General features: G+C 33.1%; 2 protein-coding genes across 3 annotated transcripts in view; one reads left to right on the forward strand and one right to left on the reverse strand.

The window, feature by feature from the left end:
• The window catches only part of LOC132744639 (baculoviral IAP repeat-containing protein 3-like), a 34,022-nt gene extending 30,925 nt beyond the window's left edge, over positions 1 to 3,097 (reverse strand). The window contains exon 1 of one of the 2 annotated variants that reach the window (XM_060733400.1): positions 2,663 to 3,097. The gene's annotated coding sequence lies outside the window, so the exon portion shown is untranslated. The remainder of the gene's footprint in view (positions 1 to 2,662) is intronic. The other variant, XM_060733399.1, reaches the window with a different exon arrangement.
• Positions 3,098 to 9,595: 6,498 nt separating this feature from the next.
• LOC132744641 (forkhead box protein O-like) lies at positions 9,596 to 20,099 on the forward strand. The gene is made up of 2 exons (XM_060733401.1): positions 9,596 to 10,181; positions 16,023 to 20,099. Exons 1-2 carry the CDS (start codon positions 9,825 to 9,827, stop codon positions 17,496 to 17,498), a joined length of 1,833 nt encoding a protein of 610 aa, XP_060589384.1. The 5' UTR covers positions 9,596 to 9,824; the 3' UTR covers positions 17,499 to 20,099.
• The last annotated feature ends 1,296 nt before the right edge of the window (positions 20,100 to 21,395 follow it).

A 21,395-nucleotide genomic window follows, 5' to 3' on the forward strand; every position in this document is an offset into this window, starting at 1 on the left:
ATATATCTTTGTCTATATGTTTAAATCCAAACACTTGGGAGGCATTTTAAATATATCTTGTCCAGACATTAAAAATCCGAACACTTGAGAGACATTACTTATACCAATATCTTGTCTAGACATTAAAATCCCAACACTTGAGAGACATAATACATATATTCCTTCTATATGTTGAAATTCCAACTCTTTAGAGATATAATATTTACATCTTTTTTATTTGGTCAATATAAAAATATCTTGTGTAGACGTTTAAATCCCAATACTTGAGAGACATAAAACATATATCTTGTCTATATGTTGATTCCCAATACTTGAGAGACATAGTCCATTAATCTTGTCTATATGTTGAAATCCCAACACTTGAGGGTCAATATAAAAATATCTTGTGTAGACGTTTAAATCCCAACACTTGAGAGACATAATACATTTATATTATATAGACATTGAAATCCAACGATTTGAGAATTATTAATACATTGTCTGGTCTATATGTTGAAATCCCAACACTTGAGGGTCAATATACAAATATCTTGTGTAGACATTTAAATCCCAACACTTGAGGGCTATTATACAAATATTTTGTCTAGACATTAAAATCCAACGCTTTGAGGTACATAATACATAGATCATGTCTATATGTTGAAAATCTCAACACTTGAGAGTCATAATACATATATTCTGTCGATATGGCGAAATCCTAACACTTGAGAGTGATAAAAATATCTACTTTGTTTTTATAATTGAAATAAAAAATTTGAGAGTCATAATACATTTACTAGCTAGTATGTTCTCGGTTCAGAACTGATCACTATTAAGGGGAATTGGTGTGATATGCGGCCGGATAGCTCAGTCGGTAGAGCCGCGATACGGTATTCCCGAGGTTTTTTGGGTTCGTGTCCCGGCCAGACTGCACATTTTCCTCTCCTTGTGACATTTGGGGCCCAACAGGGATACCGTGATGGTATAAACTCCGAGTTTTAATTTCACATTGTTGTCTGTACCCATTTCAATATAGCGGAGGAGTATAAAAAATGTGCAGGCTGATCGGGACTCGAACCCCGGGACCTCGGAATACCGTACCGCGGCTTTACCGATTGAGCTATCCATCCGCTTACCCAATATCTCCCCTAAATAGTGAACAGTTCTGAACCGTGACAAGTATATATATATACATGTCAAAAATTGGAATCATTTCTATTTAATATGTCTGTGTTTTCTTTAAATAATATAAAAAAACAATATACTTTATAAATTATTTTTACGTCACAAAACCTTTCGTATGATTAAAAGTTGAACATAATGGCCATTCTGTTGAAACAAATTTAAGGGATTAAAACCGATTCCGGTAACTCTCATCGCGCAATATAATGTCTGCTTTCATTTTCCATGTATAATAATGCTATTTTTAAAATCACAATGATTATCATAATAATCTAATATCATATACATAGTTAAAAGCAATGTTTTTGCGGAGCTTTCCCTTTGCTGTCTTTGCAGTATTATTTGCACTTGTTGCATAAATATTTTATGTTTAAAAATGAACATACTAATAGAATGTATGAGGTTACGGGAAATCCGTGATGAGGTCCAACTTCGTGAATTTTAAATAATGATACTTCTAAAATGTAAAAAATAATTTATTAGCATATAGTTATAAGCATAGTTATTGCTGCAATTTAATGTATTAGGTAAGATTTATAAAGCAATATGGCGCGTTGTCGTGAATTGTTTATTTATGTTGTAATATAAGTAAATAAAGCAGATTCTACATCTCCCGAAAAAAATATAGTAGAAAAAATGCTTTTTTAAAATTTCCTTCTTATTTTATATTGAGCATCAAATTCAGCGTGCGAGAAAACTGCTGACCAGTTAAACATATAATATAAAACTACTGCCCCAGTTAAACATATGGTAGAATCTGCTGACCAATTTAAACTTATTATAAAAAGTGCTAACCAGTTAGATATATAAAATATATTATATTTTTTCCCGCAGTTTCCATTTAACTGGCCAGCAGTTTCCTATTTACTCTCTATCGTCAGCTAATTCGTCAGCGGTTTAGTTTACAGCGGTATTTCCTCAAGTGTTGAGATTTTATCACGCGTATGTTTACCTCAACTGTTAGAGTATAGTCAGACCCTCAATTTACATACCGCGGTACCATATAGTGCTCTCCATTTAAGCTCCCAATCAAAACATGGATGAATGATCATAGATGCTTCTAATTTAAATCATTGAGTTATTCTGTGAATGGCGTGTGTATTTTAAAGTCAAGATGCGACAGTTAAACACAATTTAACAAAATAGTAAATAGGATACAGGTTCATCATTCATTTATTTGTACAATTTGCTGGAAATAATAAGAACAATGGTAGGCCCACCATAGGGGACCATCCTAACTATACGATTTTTGTATCCGAACTACTTGCATACTAGTTTTTTTTGTGTGTTTTTGTTCCCGTATCATTTTATGCCACATTTTTTTCCTTATTATCCGACTACTATAACTATCCGAACAGTACAGATTTAATTACTTATTTTGATTAAACATCTGATATAGACAACAAAAAGTACAATATTTTATTTAGTAGTTTTGTTGAAAATAGCAAAATTTAAATATTTCAATATCAAATACAAGACGTAAGAATATGGATAAATGTACTTGTGAAAAGTTGATCTTTTATTGCATTTTTTTATGCCACCGCAGCATCTGCGATGCGGTGGCATATAGCGATTCACCTGTGTGTGTGTGCGTGTGTGTGTTTGTGTGTGTGTTTGTGTGTGTGTTATATAGATTATATAGTGAACTTAAAAAATCTTCTTGTGAAAAACCACGAGTCCAATTTCAACCAAACTTGGCAGGATTGTTCCTTGGGTGAAGGGCTTCCAAAGTTGTTCAAAGAATTTAATTCCATGCAGAAATCTGGTTGCCATGGCAACCAAAAGGAATTATAAGAATAAATTTAAAAAATCTTCTTGTAAAGACCCAAAAGGCCTAGAGCTTAGATATTTTGCATAAGGTATTGTCTGGTAGACCTCTAACAAGATTGTTCAAATTATAGCCCTGGGGGTCAAAATTGGCCCCGCCCCGGGGGTCAATGATTTTCACTATGTACATATAGTAAAAACTTAAAATACTTCTTGTAAAAACCCAAAGGCCTAGAGCTTAGATATTTTGCATAAGGCATCGTCTGGTAGACCCTTACCAAGATTGTTCAATTATAGCCCTGGGGTCAAAATCGGCCCGCCCCGGGGGTCATTGGTTTTCCTTATATGTATATAGTAAAAACTTCAAAAAAAATTCTTCTAGCAATTGACAAATGCTAGAGGTTAGATATTTTGCATGAAACATTGTGTAGTAAACCTCTAGCAAGATTGTTCAAATTAAAGTCCTAGGGTCAAAATTGCCCCCGCCCTTCGGGTCATTGATTTCAATATATACATATAGTAAAAAATAAATAAATCTTATTGTCTGAAGGTACAAGGCTTAGAGCTTTAATATCATCTAAAGGTACTCTACAAAAGTTATTCAAATTTTGCCTCTTGTGTCAAAATTAGCCCCGCCCCCGGTGGCCATAGGTTTTCCTTATATATATATATATATAGTAAAAACTTAAAAAATCATCTTCTCTAAATTTACAAAGGCTAGAGTTAAGATATTTTGCATGAAACATTGTGTAGTGAACCTCTTGCAAGATTGTTCAAATTATAGCCTGGGGTCAAAATTGGTTCCGCCCCGGGGGTCATTGATTTTCATTATGTACATATAGTGAAAAAATAAAAAGTATTTTTGTCTGAAGGTACAAGGCATAGAGCTTTGATGTTTGATATATAATATCATTTATAGGTCTCTACCAAAGTTGTTCAAAATTTTCCCCTGGTGTCAAAATTGGCCCTGCCCAGGGGCAGTGATTCTCATTATGTACACATAGTAAAAACAGAAAATAAAACAAATGTTTTCTGAATGGGAGAAAGCTAATAGCTTAGATATTTGACTTGAAATGTTGTTTGGTGGACCTGTATCAAAATTGTTTTGAATTAAACCCTTGGGTCAAAATTATGCCTTGCCCAAGGGGACAGTGACCAACTTTCTTGTCCTTTGATGTACAGCAATGACATTTTGACCATGTGCACAGTTTTAGTTGTAAAATTGAACTTTGATATCAGGTGACCTAGATTTTGATGATGTGACCTACTTTCTTGTCCTTTGATGTACAGCTATGAAATTTGAACCATGCGGTGGCATAGCTTTTTCTCAAATGCAATCTTGTTTGCCTTGCAAGAGTTTTGTCCCTTTCATTTAACACCACTAAATGTTTTTTCCTTTATGACAAAAATTTGATGAGGTCTAGAATAAAGGGATTCTCACAGGCGCTAGTCACATAATCAAATAGTTTACATAATCGGCCTATATATGTATATTAAGATATCTTATTATAGTATATAGCCCATATAACACTTTAAAAAGTTTGTTTCAAGCACCTGTGGGATTTCTAACCACGCAACATTTTTTTACATCCCACTCTCAGAGGTCGCTCTAAGAATTAAAATCACAGTACTGCAGAGAACTATATTAGAAAATTGATAAAAGGGATACATGTTCTCTGCCAGCCAGTGTACACCATAAGCTTATTCTCTAATTTGGTATTCAGACTGAATATCAAATAAAAAGTGACATATATGTTATACAATATATATAAATGAAATAAATCAAACCGAGTATGCAATTCTAATTTTAAATTCTGAATTTTGTTTTTACTGCACTCGAGATATCTATCCTTTCCTCGCAGAAGATATGGGAGCTGATTAAAGTTGATACGTATTTCACGGTACCTAGCATTGCTAAACATGCATCTCTCCCTAGACGGCCCTCGGGATGCTTTAAAATAGCAACTGTCTGTGACTATGCTAAAGGGAGCATGAGGGACGCCGCAAAGTCGATCAAACATTATCCGTCTTTCCAGATTCAACCGAGGCTGTAATTTTCAGGCTGTAATTTTCAACTTTCGCATAACACTTGCGGGATCTAAGCTTTCCAGATTTTTTATTCAAAATCTACAAATATTTAAACACATATTGAAATATTACCATTTAGAAAATAGCATGTCCATCCCTACTCCGGAAAAAATGCATATGCATGCAATTCTTTCAATTGTCCGACCTTCAATTACACAAGCACTATATATTTTAGATATCTAGATTTTGCAATATCCCTATACTGTATATGATTCACATGATATTTATGAATTTATAAACTTGAAATGAAATGAACATTCTACTACCTAACTACCAAACTGTCTGCCTGCCTGCCTACCTACCTATGAATACTGCCAATCTCACGAGTGTTATATGTCTTAAATCAATCACATGTTACCATTGCAACTGTATGACTTAAATGTTTCCCGCCAAGCGTAATTCTGCAAGGCGGGAAAAAATAACAACGCATCTTTGGCTCAACCTTGTATTATCTCCTAGCTGCCTAGTTGGTAGTCCAACTAATTGTACTACGTGTAGAGATATTGTGATAATTTCTGTATCCGCAATATGTCCCCTCCAGCGAGATTCTGACCCAGAACAATTATATCTCAGATCTAACTTTGGCACGTCAAAATATTTTCACTACCTAGATGAGTACCTGCCGATGGTTTTGTGGCTTATGTTCCGTTCCGTGAATCAGTGAATGTCGGTCTCCCTTGCTGTTTTTCCTTTATTTTTTTCTTCAAAACTTAGATAATAAAATGCATCTACTATATTTTACAATCGCGAGCAACTCCACGTCTCCTCTCCGTGCGCATCATAATATTTTAAACAAATCTGATAGATATGTAATAAAAACACAATTCATCTTCAATCACTTATTATATGAGATACATGGTTACATAGATGGATTTGTCCTAAAACACAATTATAGTTGTGTAACCCATTGTAACCTTGTGTATCCCTGTACCCCTTGTCGAGACTATGTGAAAAAGAATTGTGTTTTTGTTCATTAAATCAAAACTGAGTCACAATTTCTATGATACTTTACCCAGGGTCTTTTAAATAGACTCTATTTTAAGGACTATACTTTAGCAAAGGTCTAAATCAATCGGGTGCATAGCTCTGTCTTGCAGGAGATATTGAATCATTGATAGCAGGGTCTTTTAATGGTGACCGTAAATTAAGAAAGATATATTCATAAAGATACAGTATCTTTAATGTCTAAAATTTGGAACAGATATACGAGGAAATAAAAAGCATAATGCAAAATAAATAAATAAATAAATAAATAAATAAATAAATAAATAAATAAATAAATAAATAAATAAATAAAAATAATTAATAAATAAATAAACAATATGATGGAGTGAAATTTGTTCCTATTATGTTGGAGACGGGTAAAAGAATTTAAGAAAGACACGTAAGACGTACTGCACGCCTCCAAAATGTATTGAGATTCTAAGAAAAGTATGAAGATTAAAGATTCACGTAATAATTTACATGTTATGTGAGATTAATGACTGAGTTTGCAGTATTTATAAACATATTTCTACCCCGAGTAAGGGTTATATTTAGGCTTATTTTGACATCTTTCTGGCAATTTACATGGAATGTCAGTGATAATCTGAATTAATGTGTATATTACTGTCTTTGTTCACGTAACAATATTTTACTTTTAAATACATTTTCGAAATTTTCAAATATCAAATTTGAAATCAGGAGACATTCTGATTTCAACAGTGGGTTTCAGTGATTATTTATAGATAATTTTTAGTTCAAAAAGACCAAAAATAGAAATTGCATGGGGGTGCAAAAGCTCATCTGTCTTTCCAGACAGATAACAGTCAAACACAAACATTATACATGTATAAAGCCCAAACCTACATCGTAAGTGTAGCAAGAAAAAGAGTTTGAGTGCATTTGAGTTTGATATTTCATTCAACATGAATAAGAGTACAAAAGACCAATTTGAAACCAAATTCTATTTGAAAGACTATGTTGAAACAATGTCGCTCTTTTATTTTAGACAATAATTGCTGTTCTTAAAGATGTTGCATTTTGAAATGGATAAAAATATTAAAAAAGTCTTTAAGATATCATTAGACCATAACATTTTCATGGGTAGTTTTATCACGGTTCTATTTGCAGTATAAACATTGATTTTATTCGTGTAGCCAATAAAGTACATTGTATATCTACAGTATAATTATTCTAATAGCTATGCGCCGACTATTATATACATGTATACGAGTAATAAGAAAATATGCAGGAAAGTTATGCCCTATCTCCATATTTGCACCAATTGTCGTTGCTTGTATCCATGGCTCCTGTTTATCATCGTAAATATCAATTTTATGTTATATTAAATATTTCTTCGCCACTTTTAACCACGGACTTTAATTGGCAATTTAATTGTCAATTACTAAATGTATATACCATTTTTTATGTGAAAATTGTCCTACCCCATATGAATGCATCCTCTTTCTTATAGACATAAGCTTACTAAAGTAATTATCATAGGTTTGGAACTCTTCGCCAACTGAAATATAAATGCCAACATTTTTGAATAGTATGTTTTATTTATATCTAGACCTAATAGGCCTAGGCTGTTTTACAAATCTTTTAATCAGATTAAAGGTGGCCTATTAGATATACATTAAACTATCATCATTTTAATTAACTTCAGGGGCGTAGCTAGGGCTTGAAAAATTATACGCAAAGCGAGGCACGAAGTGGCGAGTGGGGGAGCGTGAGGGAGGGGGTGTCCCCATCCCGCTGGTGGGGGTACGGGGGGTCTCCCCCGGAAATTTTTGAAAAATTAGATGCTAAATCGTGGGCTCTGGCATGTCTTGAAGCACCTTTTGCACGTAAAGCATGAAGCATTTTCAAGTCATTTTTTCTCCATAAATTGATAAACATATAGCTGCTCGTTTTACTTTTTAACTTATTTCATTATAACTTCGAAACAGATTTGTGAAGAAAAAAGGCAGTGTACGCCTTGTAGTTTTCTTATTTTACACGTGCATATAAACAGACACAAATTTTTTTCCATGTGAAGTTTGATTAAGGATGCAGATCATGAAATTGGTTTATGTATGAATGCCCGTTCAATTGTAAAATGCATTTAACCAGATAACAAGTTTTTTTTTAGCATTTCTCATCAAATCAGTTTGGTAAGAACGGCTTTTCTCTCAAGCCTTCAGTCTTATTTATCCAAGTGTATATATTATTTCCAAATGCACAAGAAAAATTATACTCTGAGAACACTTCTATTCCATTGTAAGAAAGTAGGGAAATTACCAGATACAACGATATAGTAAATGGTCTAATGATCACTCCATAGGTCTCCTCAGGCGGTGATGAGAAAGTAACAGACTTACTCATAGATATATTTTGTTGCCCACAAAAAATATGGCCTCAATGATGGCTGCTAACGTCTCCCTGTTCTATTGTACTTTCTGCTGATAGGCCGTCGATCCGAACTCGACCACATTCTGCTCTTCCTTCCAGATGCGTACAAAGTGGTCGGATCTTGTGATGGAATTCATGTGTTCTTTTGAGAGTGTGTGCCCATCAACGACTTTTCTTGCGTTGCTCCAGTCAATCAACGGACGAGCAACAAGCACATTTTCAGCCGCATTAAAGGCAAAACATAGAGCACAAAATACCCCATCAAATAAAGGGATGTACCTTAAGAAGATGGGTGCTTCTCTTGCTCAAACGCAAAGTCTGGCACTTGCCTACTTGTTGCCTTTTTTCGAGTTCTCTGAGAGGTGCAACCAAACCTGTATGTGGCTCGAACCGTTCGGTGAGGACAACATTTTTTTAGAATCTGGCATTCTTAGTCGGCTTCTGATATTAATACTTCCGATATCCAGGAATCGTGCTCCCAGGGAGCTTCTAGCGGTTCTCGAGGGGGAAAGAAGCAGGGGGAGACAAAGAGGAGGAGGTGGACGGAGAAGAAGAAGGGAGAGAAGGAGACGCGACATTGGCATCTGATTTGCTAATCACTGGAGGGTCACATGCCAGGTCTTGTGAATTCTGTTTTGTTTCTGCCTGGTCAGATTCATTATCGACTTGAATGGGGTCCTGTTTGAGGACCATAAACAGGGTCGCTTGTCCTGGAATTTGGCGGACACAACAACACACCAAAAATTAAATTTTGCCCCGAGTTGATGATTTTTAAAATCTTGATCTAGAACTTAAAAGATTTAAAGTCGTTTTAAAATAATGCTATTCCAAAGGAAACGATTTAGAAAGGATTGGTCTAACGAAATATTTTGTAAACTAAAATGGAGATCTAGATCTATAGCGATAAAATCATTAAAACTTAGATTTTCTCAACTTTATTTTTTTTACCTTCGGAATTTTTTTATACGCAATTGCGTATTGTGCGTAATGGGCGCTACGCCCTTGAAGTAACTTTGTTGCAATTTCATAATTAAACATGCAATACTTTTTCCTCCTGTAATGTGCACGCCTTCTTTTATAACATTTTGGATATTGCACGTGCAATAGCTCAATCGAAATACCTTTCCAGCGTATCAGTAGACATCCAGTGATTTTTTTCCTGCGCAACAAGTGTATTGCGCATGCAAATCGCCCGTGACAACAAATACGTCATCACATGTTCCCGAAATAGAAAGAATATACTCCAATTAGTTTACTAATGTTTTGATTTTTCGTGCTTGAAATTTGACATGTTTGTGTATTGGACACAACTTGAGCATACAATTGATAAAATGGATGTTAATTATTACGTAAGCAGGATAGTATGAGTGTATTATTTGATGGAAAGTGTATCCAATTAGTGAAACAAGTGCTTGCTTAAGAGAAAATCCAAAATGGACGCAACCATATCGGTGGGAGAGATTGATCCGAATTTTGAGCCTCAAACTAGAGCACGATCAAATACATGGCCGTGCAGACCTGTTGAGGATTTTGTTGAGGCTCAGCAAGTGTCACCGGCATCGGATGATCCGGGTGTCATTGATCATACAAAGGATGTTTTAGGGATCAAACAAAAAACTTCATCGCGAAGAAATGCATGGGGAAATTTATCATACGCCGACCTAATTACGAAGGCTATTCAAAGCTCACCTGAGCAGAGGCTAACTCTGTCCCAGATTTATGACTGGATGGTACAAAATGTCCCTTATTTCAAGGATAAAGGGGATAACACAAGTTCTGCTGGATGGAAGGTTTGTATTTACTCTACATGTATGCACTTTTGAGATAGACGAAATTATGTTACACTTGATGAGGCCATATTTTACTGCTTGACCCAGATACTATTCGGACATATGCATGTAACAATGTCTTAATCAGTTATTTAAAGTTAAATGTGTGAATGCTTTCTTGATGTACATCAAGATTAATTTGAAGACTAATTTGATCATGTTTATTCCCTGAAGGTGCTAGGCCTGTCATGCACCTTACATAGATTGAAACAGCATTACTAAATCAAACTTTGTTAGAGATTATTCCAGAAGCCCTAACAGCCCGCTTAAGTGTCATTTAAAAGGTTGTCGAGAATTTAAGTTAGTAGTAGTATGTACATATAACGCTCTCGTGTTTACATGCACATGTTTTTAAAAACAATTTCTTTTAAATTTTTAGTAGTAAAATTTGCGGTATTTTTGACTGTTTAAACATAATGACAAGGTTTACAGGGCTCACGCTGTCAGCCGCCGTTTACCTACCAGAATATCTTATTACCTGTTACCTGTAATAATCATAGTGTAATTAAAATCAGTTTCAAATACTAAACTGAGTAAAAACAAGTTGAGAAAGAAAAAGTTATCAGGGCTATCAAAATGGTTGCTTACATTTTTGGTAGCCATGAAACTGCATAGCACACAGTTAAACACAGACTTAATTTATCTTACAACAGCAATGCATAATTTTCCTCAAATCCCTTGTTAAAATCATAAAATTGTCACAAAATAAAGCCTGTTTCTAACCAATGAAGAATGATGTAAGTGTTGTCAAACCATCTATGAAAGTGAAGCTCATATTAATTGACTTATGAAGGTAAACAGCCCTGCACACTGCTTGGAATTTTAACCTTTTTTCTGCAAATTGACTTTTTATGATCTTTTGAAAGAGTGAAATTGAAAAAAAGCAGAAAATATATATGATAGTAAGCAGCCCTGCATACTGCTGAAAGTTTTGTACTTGTTTGGTAAATTTAACCCTTCTTTAATCTTTTGAAAGAATGAAATTTTTAAAAAAAGCAGAAAATTTGACTTGACTTCCTCTGATAAGCTCTGCACAGTATTTTTAATTGTAATAAATAGAATAGAATAGATAATAAGTAATCAAATTGACAACTTGGTATAATACCCTTTAAATGGTATCATTTCAATGATTAGCAATTGTGTAAGGGTTTATAAAAAAATTGTAAACATGGGAGACTTAGTAGTACTACTTTTATAGAACAAAGTCACAATCCCTAGATTTTTAATGAGTAATACACAGGTGCATGTCATGTAGCCAGGACCCTAAGTGAAAAAAAAAACGAAACAAAAACACTGGCCCACTACAATGTACAATGTACATGTATGCAGTGTCTGTCAGACCAATTTATTATGATCTAACATGAGTCCAATCAACAGATCAATTAATTTAGTGACAGGTCTTGACATACATGTACAGCAATCAAGAAAAAAATAAAATGACATGGTAGGTTTTATCTTATTTTTGAACACTTTGATAATATAAGAATAAAAATAAAAATGTCAAATTGCCATGTCTATAATAATGACTTGTCTGAAATAAACAATATTAGTATAGAGGTCTGTATCATTACTATCATATTTATAGGGGTCCGTATTTATAGTGTTAAGACCAAAACAATAGGTATTCATTTTTAACTAAAAATATGTCATAATTGTAGTATTTATAATAGTAAATTTATACTATATACATGTATATAGAGTGCATAGTATTTTTTGCTCAATAAAATATTTCGTTTTTATCATACATTAAATAATAAAGGAAAATCTAGAGTTGTAAAGAGTATGTCATCAAAATATCTGTGCAAATTTCCTCTCAGACATTGCTGTAAAACTCCACAATTTCCAGAAACTTCATAATAATAATAATAATAATAATAATAATAATATCTTTATTTAAAGAAGGTTACACATTAAGAACATACAATAACAATCATATATATCTTATTTCCAATGTGGCCTTCTGAAATAGAAAACAACAACAACAGGATATGCATAGGTAGAAAAATGAGTGTATAATATGTAATTTTTAGAATAATACAACTCGTATACTTTCGACAGACACTCAACAATTTGTTTAAACATATACGTATATTGCATCATTCGTTCGTTCGTATATATTTATTCATTCATTCATTCACTCATTCATTCACTCATATGAACATCAAGATATGCTTTGTATTTTTCTTTAAAACATTTAAGGTTATTAACATTACGAATATTTAAAGGTATATTGTTCCAAATGTTCATGCCATAATAAGAAAATGTGTCTTTAATATAATTTGTTTTAAGTCTTGTCCATAATACAATATCTTTTCGTGACCTAGATCTTAAGTTATATATTTTGTTGTCGGATAAAGTCATCAGTTCTGTCATATAAGTCGGTGCCATGTTATTTAAAGTTTTAAAAACAAGCACCACCGTGTGGTATTTACATCTGTCAAGGAACGGTAACCAATTAAGAGTTTCGAATAGATTTATTGACGGAGATCTTTGAGGTTGCTGTAAAATGATTTTAGCAATTCGTTTTTGTAACTTACAAACATTATTTATGTAGTTTGTGTTTCCTTTACCCCATATAATACAACAATAGTCCATAATGGGCAATATATATGCATTGTAAAACAATAATTTCATATCAGAGTGCAAAAAATACGATATTTTTTTCAATAAGGCAATTTTTCCGTTAAGTTTTTTACAAACATTGTCAATTTGCAAGTGCCATTTTAAGTTGTTATCTATGCAAATACCCAAGACTTTTTGATCAGTTACATTTTCAAGAGCTATTTCATTTATCTTAAGAATTAATTTTCTCATAATATTTACTTTTTGTCTTCATGCTTAATTATCTTTCACAAATCAGAAAGGTGTGGGTAACCCTTGACACTTTCGGCCTAGGAAAAAAAGCCCTGCATGAAATGAAACTACATAACAGACAAACAAAAATGAAAAATTAAATATATATTAAGTCTTTGCAAGTAAAATAAATACTTGTTTAAATATCTGGACCTTGACTGTCTGAATAATTCAACATTTGCTCAATTTCAAATTCAAGTATCATATTAGTCAGATTAAGGAATATTCCTGACAAATGTGCTAGTACTCAATCACTCAGTCCCAGGAATAGTATTCAGTCTTGATTATTATTCAATATAAGCAGGGATTTCATAATGATGAGACTATTAACGCAAATTTGGCCGAGGATCAAAGGGGATATTTTTATATACACTGAGGCTGAAAATACGTGTACATGTAAAGCCAATTTTAACAGCTTTTCAAATGATGTTAATAACGGATGGCTTATGTAGCTTGCACTTTACAGTACAGTTCATGAACAGGCTCAATCAAACCAAGCCTGTAACATTTTCAATTTTGCCGTGTTAGGCTTTCTTTAGGGATTCTGTATTTATCTATTTTATCTGTTACTAATGCAAACCCTGTATAAGTACATGTAAATGTAAAAAGATTACTTGACAATAATGCTTAATAGCTTATATAAATATCTTTAATCATGGTTCAATATGAATACATTGTTGTCTTTCCTTTCTATCAAAACATTGCTATTTTTAATTCTAATGGCCCCTATACTGATAGCTAAGACCAATCAATTAAGTTCTTGCTGGATAAGGTTTGAAAGCGTGGTTATCCTTTAAAACCTGGTCACTGCATACAACACAAAAGAATAAAAAAAACACTTATATGAATTTATACTGCACAAAATATGAGATAATAATATCCTAAATATCCTAAAGAATATCCTAAATCAAGGTCGAACAATGTGATACTGTGCAGTTTGGCATATTCTGTATATTATGATGATAGAGGCAATATTTCGCAATATTTTGCTTTCACCTGTATGAGTAATAATAGACGAAGGATAAGAGCAAATCTAGGTCGTGTGAAATAGGTGCGTGGTAGAATTACGTCAGGTTTAAGTACATATTTGTTTACAAACAAACCGCAAAATTTACTCCATACTATACTGACATGTCAAGACTAGAAAAACACTCCTTATTGATACCTGATACCTGTTATATATATATACTGTTATTCTTTTTTTCCTGGTTGAAGGTCTTTTAATTCAAACTAGTGAGTATACAGCACTCCTTTAAAATTGTAGATTTGTACCTTTGACATTTCTATTAAATAAACATGATTGAATAACATCACCAACTTTGAATCTGTAGAAAAAAGTTGATTGAGTGCAGTTTATATCTTGTTTTACAGTCAAGTACATCCATGGGTAAAAATGAACTTGATAAAATAAACTTCATGGCGTTGAAGATATGCAATTATATAAATAAATGGTTTAAAGTATGTTTTGTTTTCCTGAGTTAAGATATAATTATGTTATTCTAGATTAATCATAACAACATGTTTTTTTTTTGTGAAATGTGCATTTTTAACAAGTTAGTTGTTTAATAAATATCTGGTAGTGGTATATAAAAGTACATTTTTATAGACATCTGTGTAAATACACAATGTATTCAACATTTTTTTTGCTCTTTAATGAAATATGTTACAGTCTGGTCTCTAACATGTTAAAGTCTTGATGATGAAAATACATTTTTTATAACAAGGTGTTTAACAGCTGGCTTAATCTGAATCAATATATTACATATTATTCTGTGCAATTTAAATTGTGTTTATACAACTTAAATACTTAAATTTGTCTTTGGTCTACAGTTTACAATACATGCCTTCTTTGAGATGGCATGTTAAACGCATTGATCAGTGCTTTTTTAGCGGAAATTTGGCCCCATTCACCTCTCATTTAATGATATTATAATACAATTTAACTTGAAATGGAATGTTTTATATTTGAATCTACTTTTCCTGTCTTTTTGTCTGTTTTGCAATTTCACCATCTCCTTATAGGCCATGACCCTTGCCATACTGTACATGTACCCTTAAAAGTGAAAAAAAGCACTAGTACATGTATGCTTTGAAAGAACTGTTATAGCAAATGAAGCAAATGCAGTATCAATTGTATTATTTTAAAAGTAGAAATAACTACAATCATGTACATGTACCCACCTATTTTAAGTATTCACTGAAAAAAGTAATGGTTAGAGCAACTGTTGACTGACAGCCTTAGTGGATGTAGCGGTATTCAACTTAAAAAAATTGTATCAATTTTTCGCAAAAACAACTTAATGCTTTTATCTTTGTCCTGGCACTACTGTCAGTTGAAATAAAAGATGTACAATATTTCATAATCAGAAACACTATAATACAATCCTTTACTGTATTATTTGATGATGAAATTTATTGACAAATTATAATGGAATGATTATTAAAGCTCTTAAAATGAATTTAGTTTGTGTCAGTTATCAAGCGCAGATCACATACTACTAAATGCAGTATTAATGGAATATTAGTCTTCTAGCAATTACTATATAGCTCTGCTTTCTATAGCCATTGTTTTCACTTCTTTGAAATCATTATCAGGGCTTCCATTCCATTCCAGTCTCAAAGTTTGGAAGTCAGAAAATTGAAGTCCTATTATGTAGGTCAAGAAGGAAAAGCATCAAGAAGTAATTGGCTCTCAAACTTCCACTTACTGAAGCCCTGCACTATGCTCAAAAAAGCACATACATGCAAATTAAGCTTCATGTTAATTGTCTATTCCACAAAATTTCAAATTTATACTACTTAACTAGCCTACTGGTATGTGGTAAGTTAAATCTGGAGTAAAATTCACGATACATTGTATTATAAACAAGGCTTTTTTTAAAAATAGTTTGAAGGATTTAAAATCATTAAATTGAAATATAGAGACATCTATATTTTGTATAATTTCAGAACTCCATTCGACACAACCTTTCACTACACAGCCGGTTCATGCGCATTCAAAATGAAGGAACAGGAAAAAGTTCTTGGTGGGTCATTAACCCTGATGCCAAACCTGGGAAGGCTCCAAGACGTCGTGCAGGCAGCATGGAAACTAAAAGTTTAGAGAAGAAACGGGGAAGAATCAAAAAGCGTATCGAGGCAATAAGGGCGGCTCAGGAAAATGGCGGTTTATCTGGAGAAGAATTACAAGACCTACATTACAACTTTAACTTGAGTCCGGAATTCCGCACTCGAGCAGGCAGTAATGCTAGCAGCTGTGGTCGCTTGTCTCCAATACAAGCAGCTGTTGAACCCGATTTACACGATGGTCAAGTTCCGCCAATGTCACCCATTCCATGGGCATCAGAACTCGAAACAGAAGAATTTAGTACAAATAGTAATGAGTCATATTCACTGGTTGATTCTTTAGTAGGTGGTCTTAATATACAAGAGTCTGCCAACCAAGGTCTTTCAGGTGACAGTAATGATATTGATATGAGTATGAATTTAAAGCAACAGTTACTTTCTGGTGGCTCTATGTTACCATTTAATTCCCAGAACAACTATGACAGTCAAGGATTTTCTCCGCTGCCTGCCCCACCCTCATATAACGATCATCTGCAACAACAGCAGCAGCAAAATTCACAGCAGACAACAGTATTAAATTTGGATACATTAAATAGCCAAGGGCAAAATTTTACAACATTGTCGCCAAATCGTATGTATCAGGATGCAGGGCTGACGCAGCGTCAGATTTTACCCCAACAAACCATGACTAGTCCCGGCTCAACAAATTTAGGGATAAATACACAACTATCCCCAGCTCGTTCTCCTCAGCTAAGTCCATCAAATTACTCCCCGCGGGCACGTTATGTGCAGTCCCCACAGACAATTAAACCATCTCCAGTTCCTTCACCAGTTAATCAAGTGCCAATGAATCACGTACAGCAGCTTCATCAAACAGGTGGTATGGGTAGCGGAAGATCTCTTTTACAGCAGTGCCTCGAAGCCCCGAATGATTCAACGGTATGGGCAGCACTTACACAGCACATGAGTTCATCATCATCATATCAGCCTCAGGTAAGGCCCATGCAGCCTCTGCAATTTGGTGGACAGTTTACTTCCGCGTTTACTTCACAGAATGTTCCAATGTCAAATATTGACAGTATAATAAATAATAACCAAGTAAATTCTGTCAGTAGCATGGGAAACTACACACAGTTGGCACAATCAAGTGGTAATACACAAACCGATGGAGCTCCTGTTCGCAATGAGAGCAACATGAGTTTGGAAGAGCAAATAGACACGAACAGTATGCTTGATCTCGATTATGATGTTGAACAACTTCTCCGGCATGAACTTGCTCTTGATTCAAATTTGGAATTTAATTTTGGAGACAATTCACAAAATGGACCTACCTCAGAGAGTAATAACCTAGTACGGTAACGTATATTGTTAAATAGTTGGCGACAAGAATAGATGGAGGATTAGAAACTGAAGGAAAAAGGTCGTATGGAACCTGAAATGAATGCTCTGAGAATTTGACTTTAATAGCATTATCGTTATATCAAAGAAACGGAAATTGCAAAGTGCGGATATTCACTCGATGGAAAAAATACAGATTTTGTTGTTGTGAAGAAACTAGTGTACATAGCGTGATCAAAATATTTTTTGGGTAGTGCTTATCAGCTTCTGGATTTTAAGTGCTAGTGCAATGTAGTGGCCAGTCTTGTTATAGCAAAGCTTACCCACCCGTTTATGTTGATAATAGACTGGTATGTTTTTCTTTATAAGTTGAAGAGGTTTTGCTTATTTTAAGAAGACACATTGGAGGAGAGAGAAGGCAACGGTTGTGTATAACGAAAACAGCGCAGTGTTAATTTCATTGCAATGTAATTGCCAGTTCTGTTAAAATGTTTTGAAAGGGAAAGCAAAAATGAATTTTTTTTTAAATTGAAAATATATCGGTCATTATTCATATGTGTCATTAACTGTGCAAGTTGGAGAAAAATAATGCCAAAAAAGCTTCCAAATCCTTCATTTAATCATTCACAATACATATAGGTAAAGATTGTGTGAAATTTACATATAAATGTACACTGACCAATGAAATGGGTGGAGAATTAAATTTCTGCTGTATACATATGGATATAGGACTTGTATAGGGAAATATTTCTGCTGCAAATTTCGGAAATTGGATTTTTTTTTTTCTCTTAAACTTAACAAGGCTGATGATCATCGCAGATTCCAGTGACAGACATGGAATTGCCCGGAAGGACTCATTGCAGGTGTAAAACAACCGAAAGAAGCAAAGAAACTATATGGTTTTTGTAAATTCTAAAACAGAACTGCACCATGCAGTGGAATATTTTAGTTTTGTTAACATATACTCTGTTTATAAATACTGTGGGCTGTGGCAGGCGATGAAGGACAGGTAAAAGTGTAAAAGTTCTTATATTAAATTTTTATGTTACTTGTTGATTGATTGATATTCTTTGCAGAGCTGTTAGAAACAGGTGTCTGGGGGTAATATGTTAATTGTTATGTTGTTAACTGTTGTTTTCGTTTCTGATTTTTATGTATAGGTTAGAGTGCATATTGGGTGTTCTTCGTAAATAAGAAAGCTAAAAAGGAGCGGAGCTTGCGAATATTGCACCTTAGCGCTCTTTGAAACTCAGCTCCGCCCACTTGCGTTTTATAATATAAAACGTCCAGTTTATATAAAATCTGTTCTATTAAGATTTGAAACCTGAATATTTGAAAAATCCTCGTCGGTGATTGGCTTAAAAAAATTGGCGAGCACTAAACATTATTAATGAAGTATGTAACAAATATGAATTGAATTTTAAGTACCAGTATAAAAATAACTTAAGTACATTAGTTAGTACCTGTAAAAGAAATGAGTTGGTAAAAAATTCATTTAAAATCCATTTTAGTATTTGCTGGCACTTTGAAATTTGGTAAGAAACGTGGCATGGGTTGAAAACATAAACTTTAAAAATGTTGTTTTATCATTGAAAGTTAACTGTTGTTCATGCATATTACATTATAATAGTTTTAATTATGTTTGTTTGTTGATAATTGTTTTTGCCTGTATAAGGAATACATGGAAGTTATTAGAAACTATCCTGACATTTCTATCATTTGTTTGAAGATCATTTCATTTTGTGTTTGTTTTGAATCTGTATTTTGTTAAGTTGTCTTTGTTATATAAATAGCTTTATTTTTTAGTAATAATTAAGAAATATTAAGTTTCTACCCCATATGATAATAATGGTATTGGCCAAGTACATGTAAGCATAAGGATATTTGTACGAAGGCAAGTTCACTTTAAAGGATGATAGGATAAGCAGCAATAAAAGTTTGTCCGTGTTACTAATATAAAGTTTTTATTTTATTTTTTTAAATCAAAATTTAAGATTTTCTGTTTTATTTAAGTGTGATAAAGGGGTAACTCACAAAATCTTATATCGAGGGTCTACAGCAAAACTACAGTAACTTATCTGAAATTAACAAGGATTAACAACAGTACTGCGGTCAACCCTCAATATCGATATTAAGACTGGCCCTGTTTTATTCTTGTTATTGCTGAAAATTCCCCCTGAATATTTACATATACATTTATCGGTGGGAAACATGATAAAAGTACCTTTTTTACCTGGTGTTTCGTTAATGAAGCAACTTTTAATTGGTGAGATATGATTTCTTCACAAGGTCAGCATTTATTTACAATTCTCTTAATGCTCAGCTTAATTAGATAACAAATGTGTCAGCATTTTTATCATGTAATATAATACATGGTAATGTATATGTATCTATAATTAATACAAAAAATTCTGTCTGGAGTCTCATTAAAAATGAGAAGGTGTACATGTAAGATTAATACACTGTAATATACTTACATGAAAGATGAAGTTTGGTTAACAAAATGTCTTGGTGTTTTGATATATGACTATGTGCATGCCTGAAAGGTTGCATTACTTTTTAGTATGGTATGTTTTAGGTTATAATAATGGTACTTTAATTGATTTAGTATCAAGAAATGGGAAAAGTTATCAATATACATTAGTTATCAAGAAATCAAAAATTACCTTGCTCTTCGTATAATGTTCTATAGGAAATTTTTTGTGCAATTTTGAATATAAATGGTTTATATTTTAGTGATAAAAACATTAAATCTTCTTTTAACTTCATAATTACAAAATATGATTTACATATAATTCTAGTGTGAGTTTACTATAGTATATATTAAGCATAGTATATTGAACTTATTTATCTGATTAATCTAATGGTAACCCTGGCTGAAACACTTTAAATTTGTAAAAGTTGAATTACTTGGTGACTGAATGAGCAATGTCAGCTAGATTTTATCAGTAAGGTTTTAATTTTGTCACCGAAATTTTGTTCTCGTTTACGGACATCATCAGTCATGTAATTAGTGCGGCGGAAAATTTCAATTGCATTCACCTTCATATAAAGTAATATTTGGAAATAACTGGTTTTGTTGTCAAGGCTAAAATTATCACTCATATCACCATATCTCATTCATTTGGGGAGAAAAGTTGTAGTATTTGTTTTGGTAAACAACATGCATACATGGGTTTCTTAGTCATAACTGTAGACAGGATAACTTCACATGGGTACAAGTTTTCAGGTATTTCCATGAGGTTCATTCATGTTTTTTTCTACTCCTAAAAGTTCTCTTTTTCTATATAAACCCAATTGAAAAAATACTAAATTCATGGTTTTCAGGTTTTTCTGATATTTTTAACTTGCACCCATGATTTTGTCACCTTAGTGCAGTAACAGGTTAACTCCTATGTAATTTAATACTGTACTATAAAGTGATGATTTTAAGTTTGATACCAAACCATTTGAAGTCTGCATAAGATGCATGTCACTATAGAGTATCTTCAGTCATCCTGGACCTTCATTTTCTTTCCTACCTCCATTCTAAAAATGCTCAAGATGTAATTACCGTATGTGTCAAATCGACCATTTTGCATCTGGGATATACAAAAGAATACCCTTTATAACAGAGGAATTTGACCCCAAGTGAGCGACCTTGACTGACCCTGACAACCTGTACTACATTTTGTATATTGTTTTAATCTCTATCTGCTGTACATTTTAACACAGCTTTTAAAGATACTCTAGTAGCTGTCATTTAGTTAATGATTAAGCTACTTTCATGTAAGTGCTTCTGTTTTTGTTATTATCTTTTAATTATCTATATTTTACCCTTTGTTATTTTACATAACTTCTATTTTTAGACCAGTTCTGACAGATTTTTATTTGTGAATGTGGACTATAGTTATAATTTTTTAAATTTCATTGACAAGT

Source organism: Ruditapes philippinarum, unplaced genomic scaffold (genome assembly GCF_026571515.1).
Source record: "Ruditapes philippinarum isolate M1 unplaced genomic scaffold, ASM2657151v2 ctg643_1_1_1_1, whole genome shotgun sequence".
Taxonomy (NCBI): domain Eukaryota; kingdom Metazoa; phylum Mollusca; class Bivalvia; order Venerida; family Veneridae; genus Ruditapes; species Ruditapes philippinarum.

What these genes read in the sequence shown, in the direction of transcription:
- LOC132744641 (XM_060733401.1), top strand. Translation starts at nt 9,825, where the DNA reads ATGGACGCAACCATATCGGTGGGAGAGATTGATCCGAATTTTGAGCCT. An exon ending in CAAGTTCTGCTGGATGGAAG is followed by an intron (nt 10,182 to 16,022) that starts GTTTGTATTTAC and finishes GTATAATTTCAG; the next exon opens with AACTCCATTCGACACAACCT.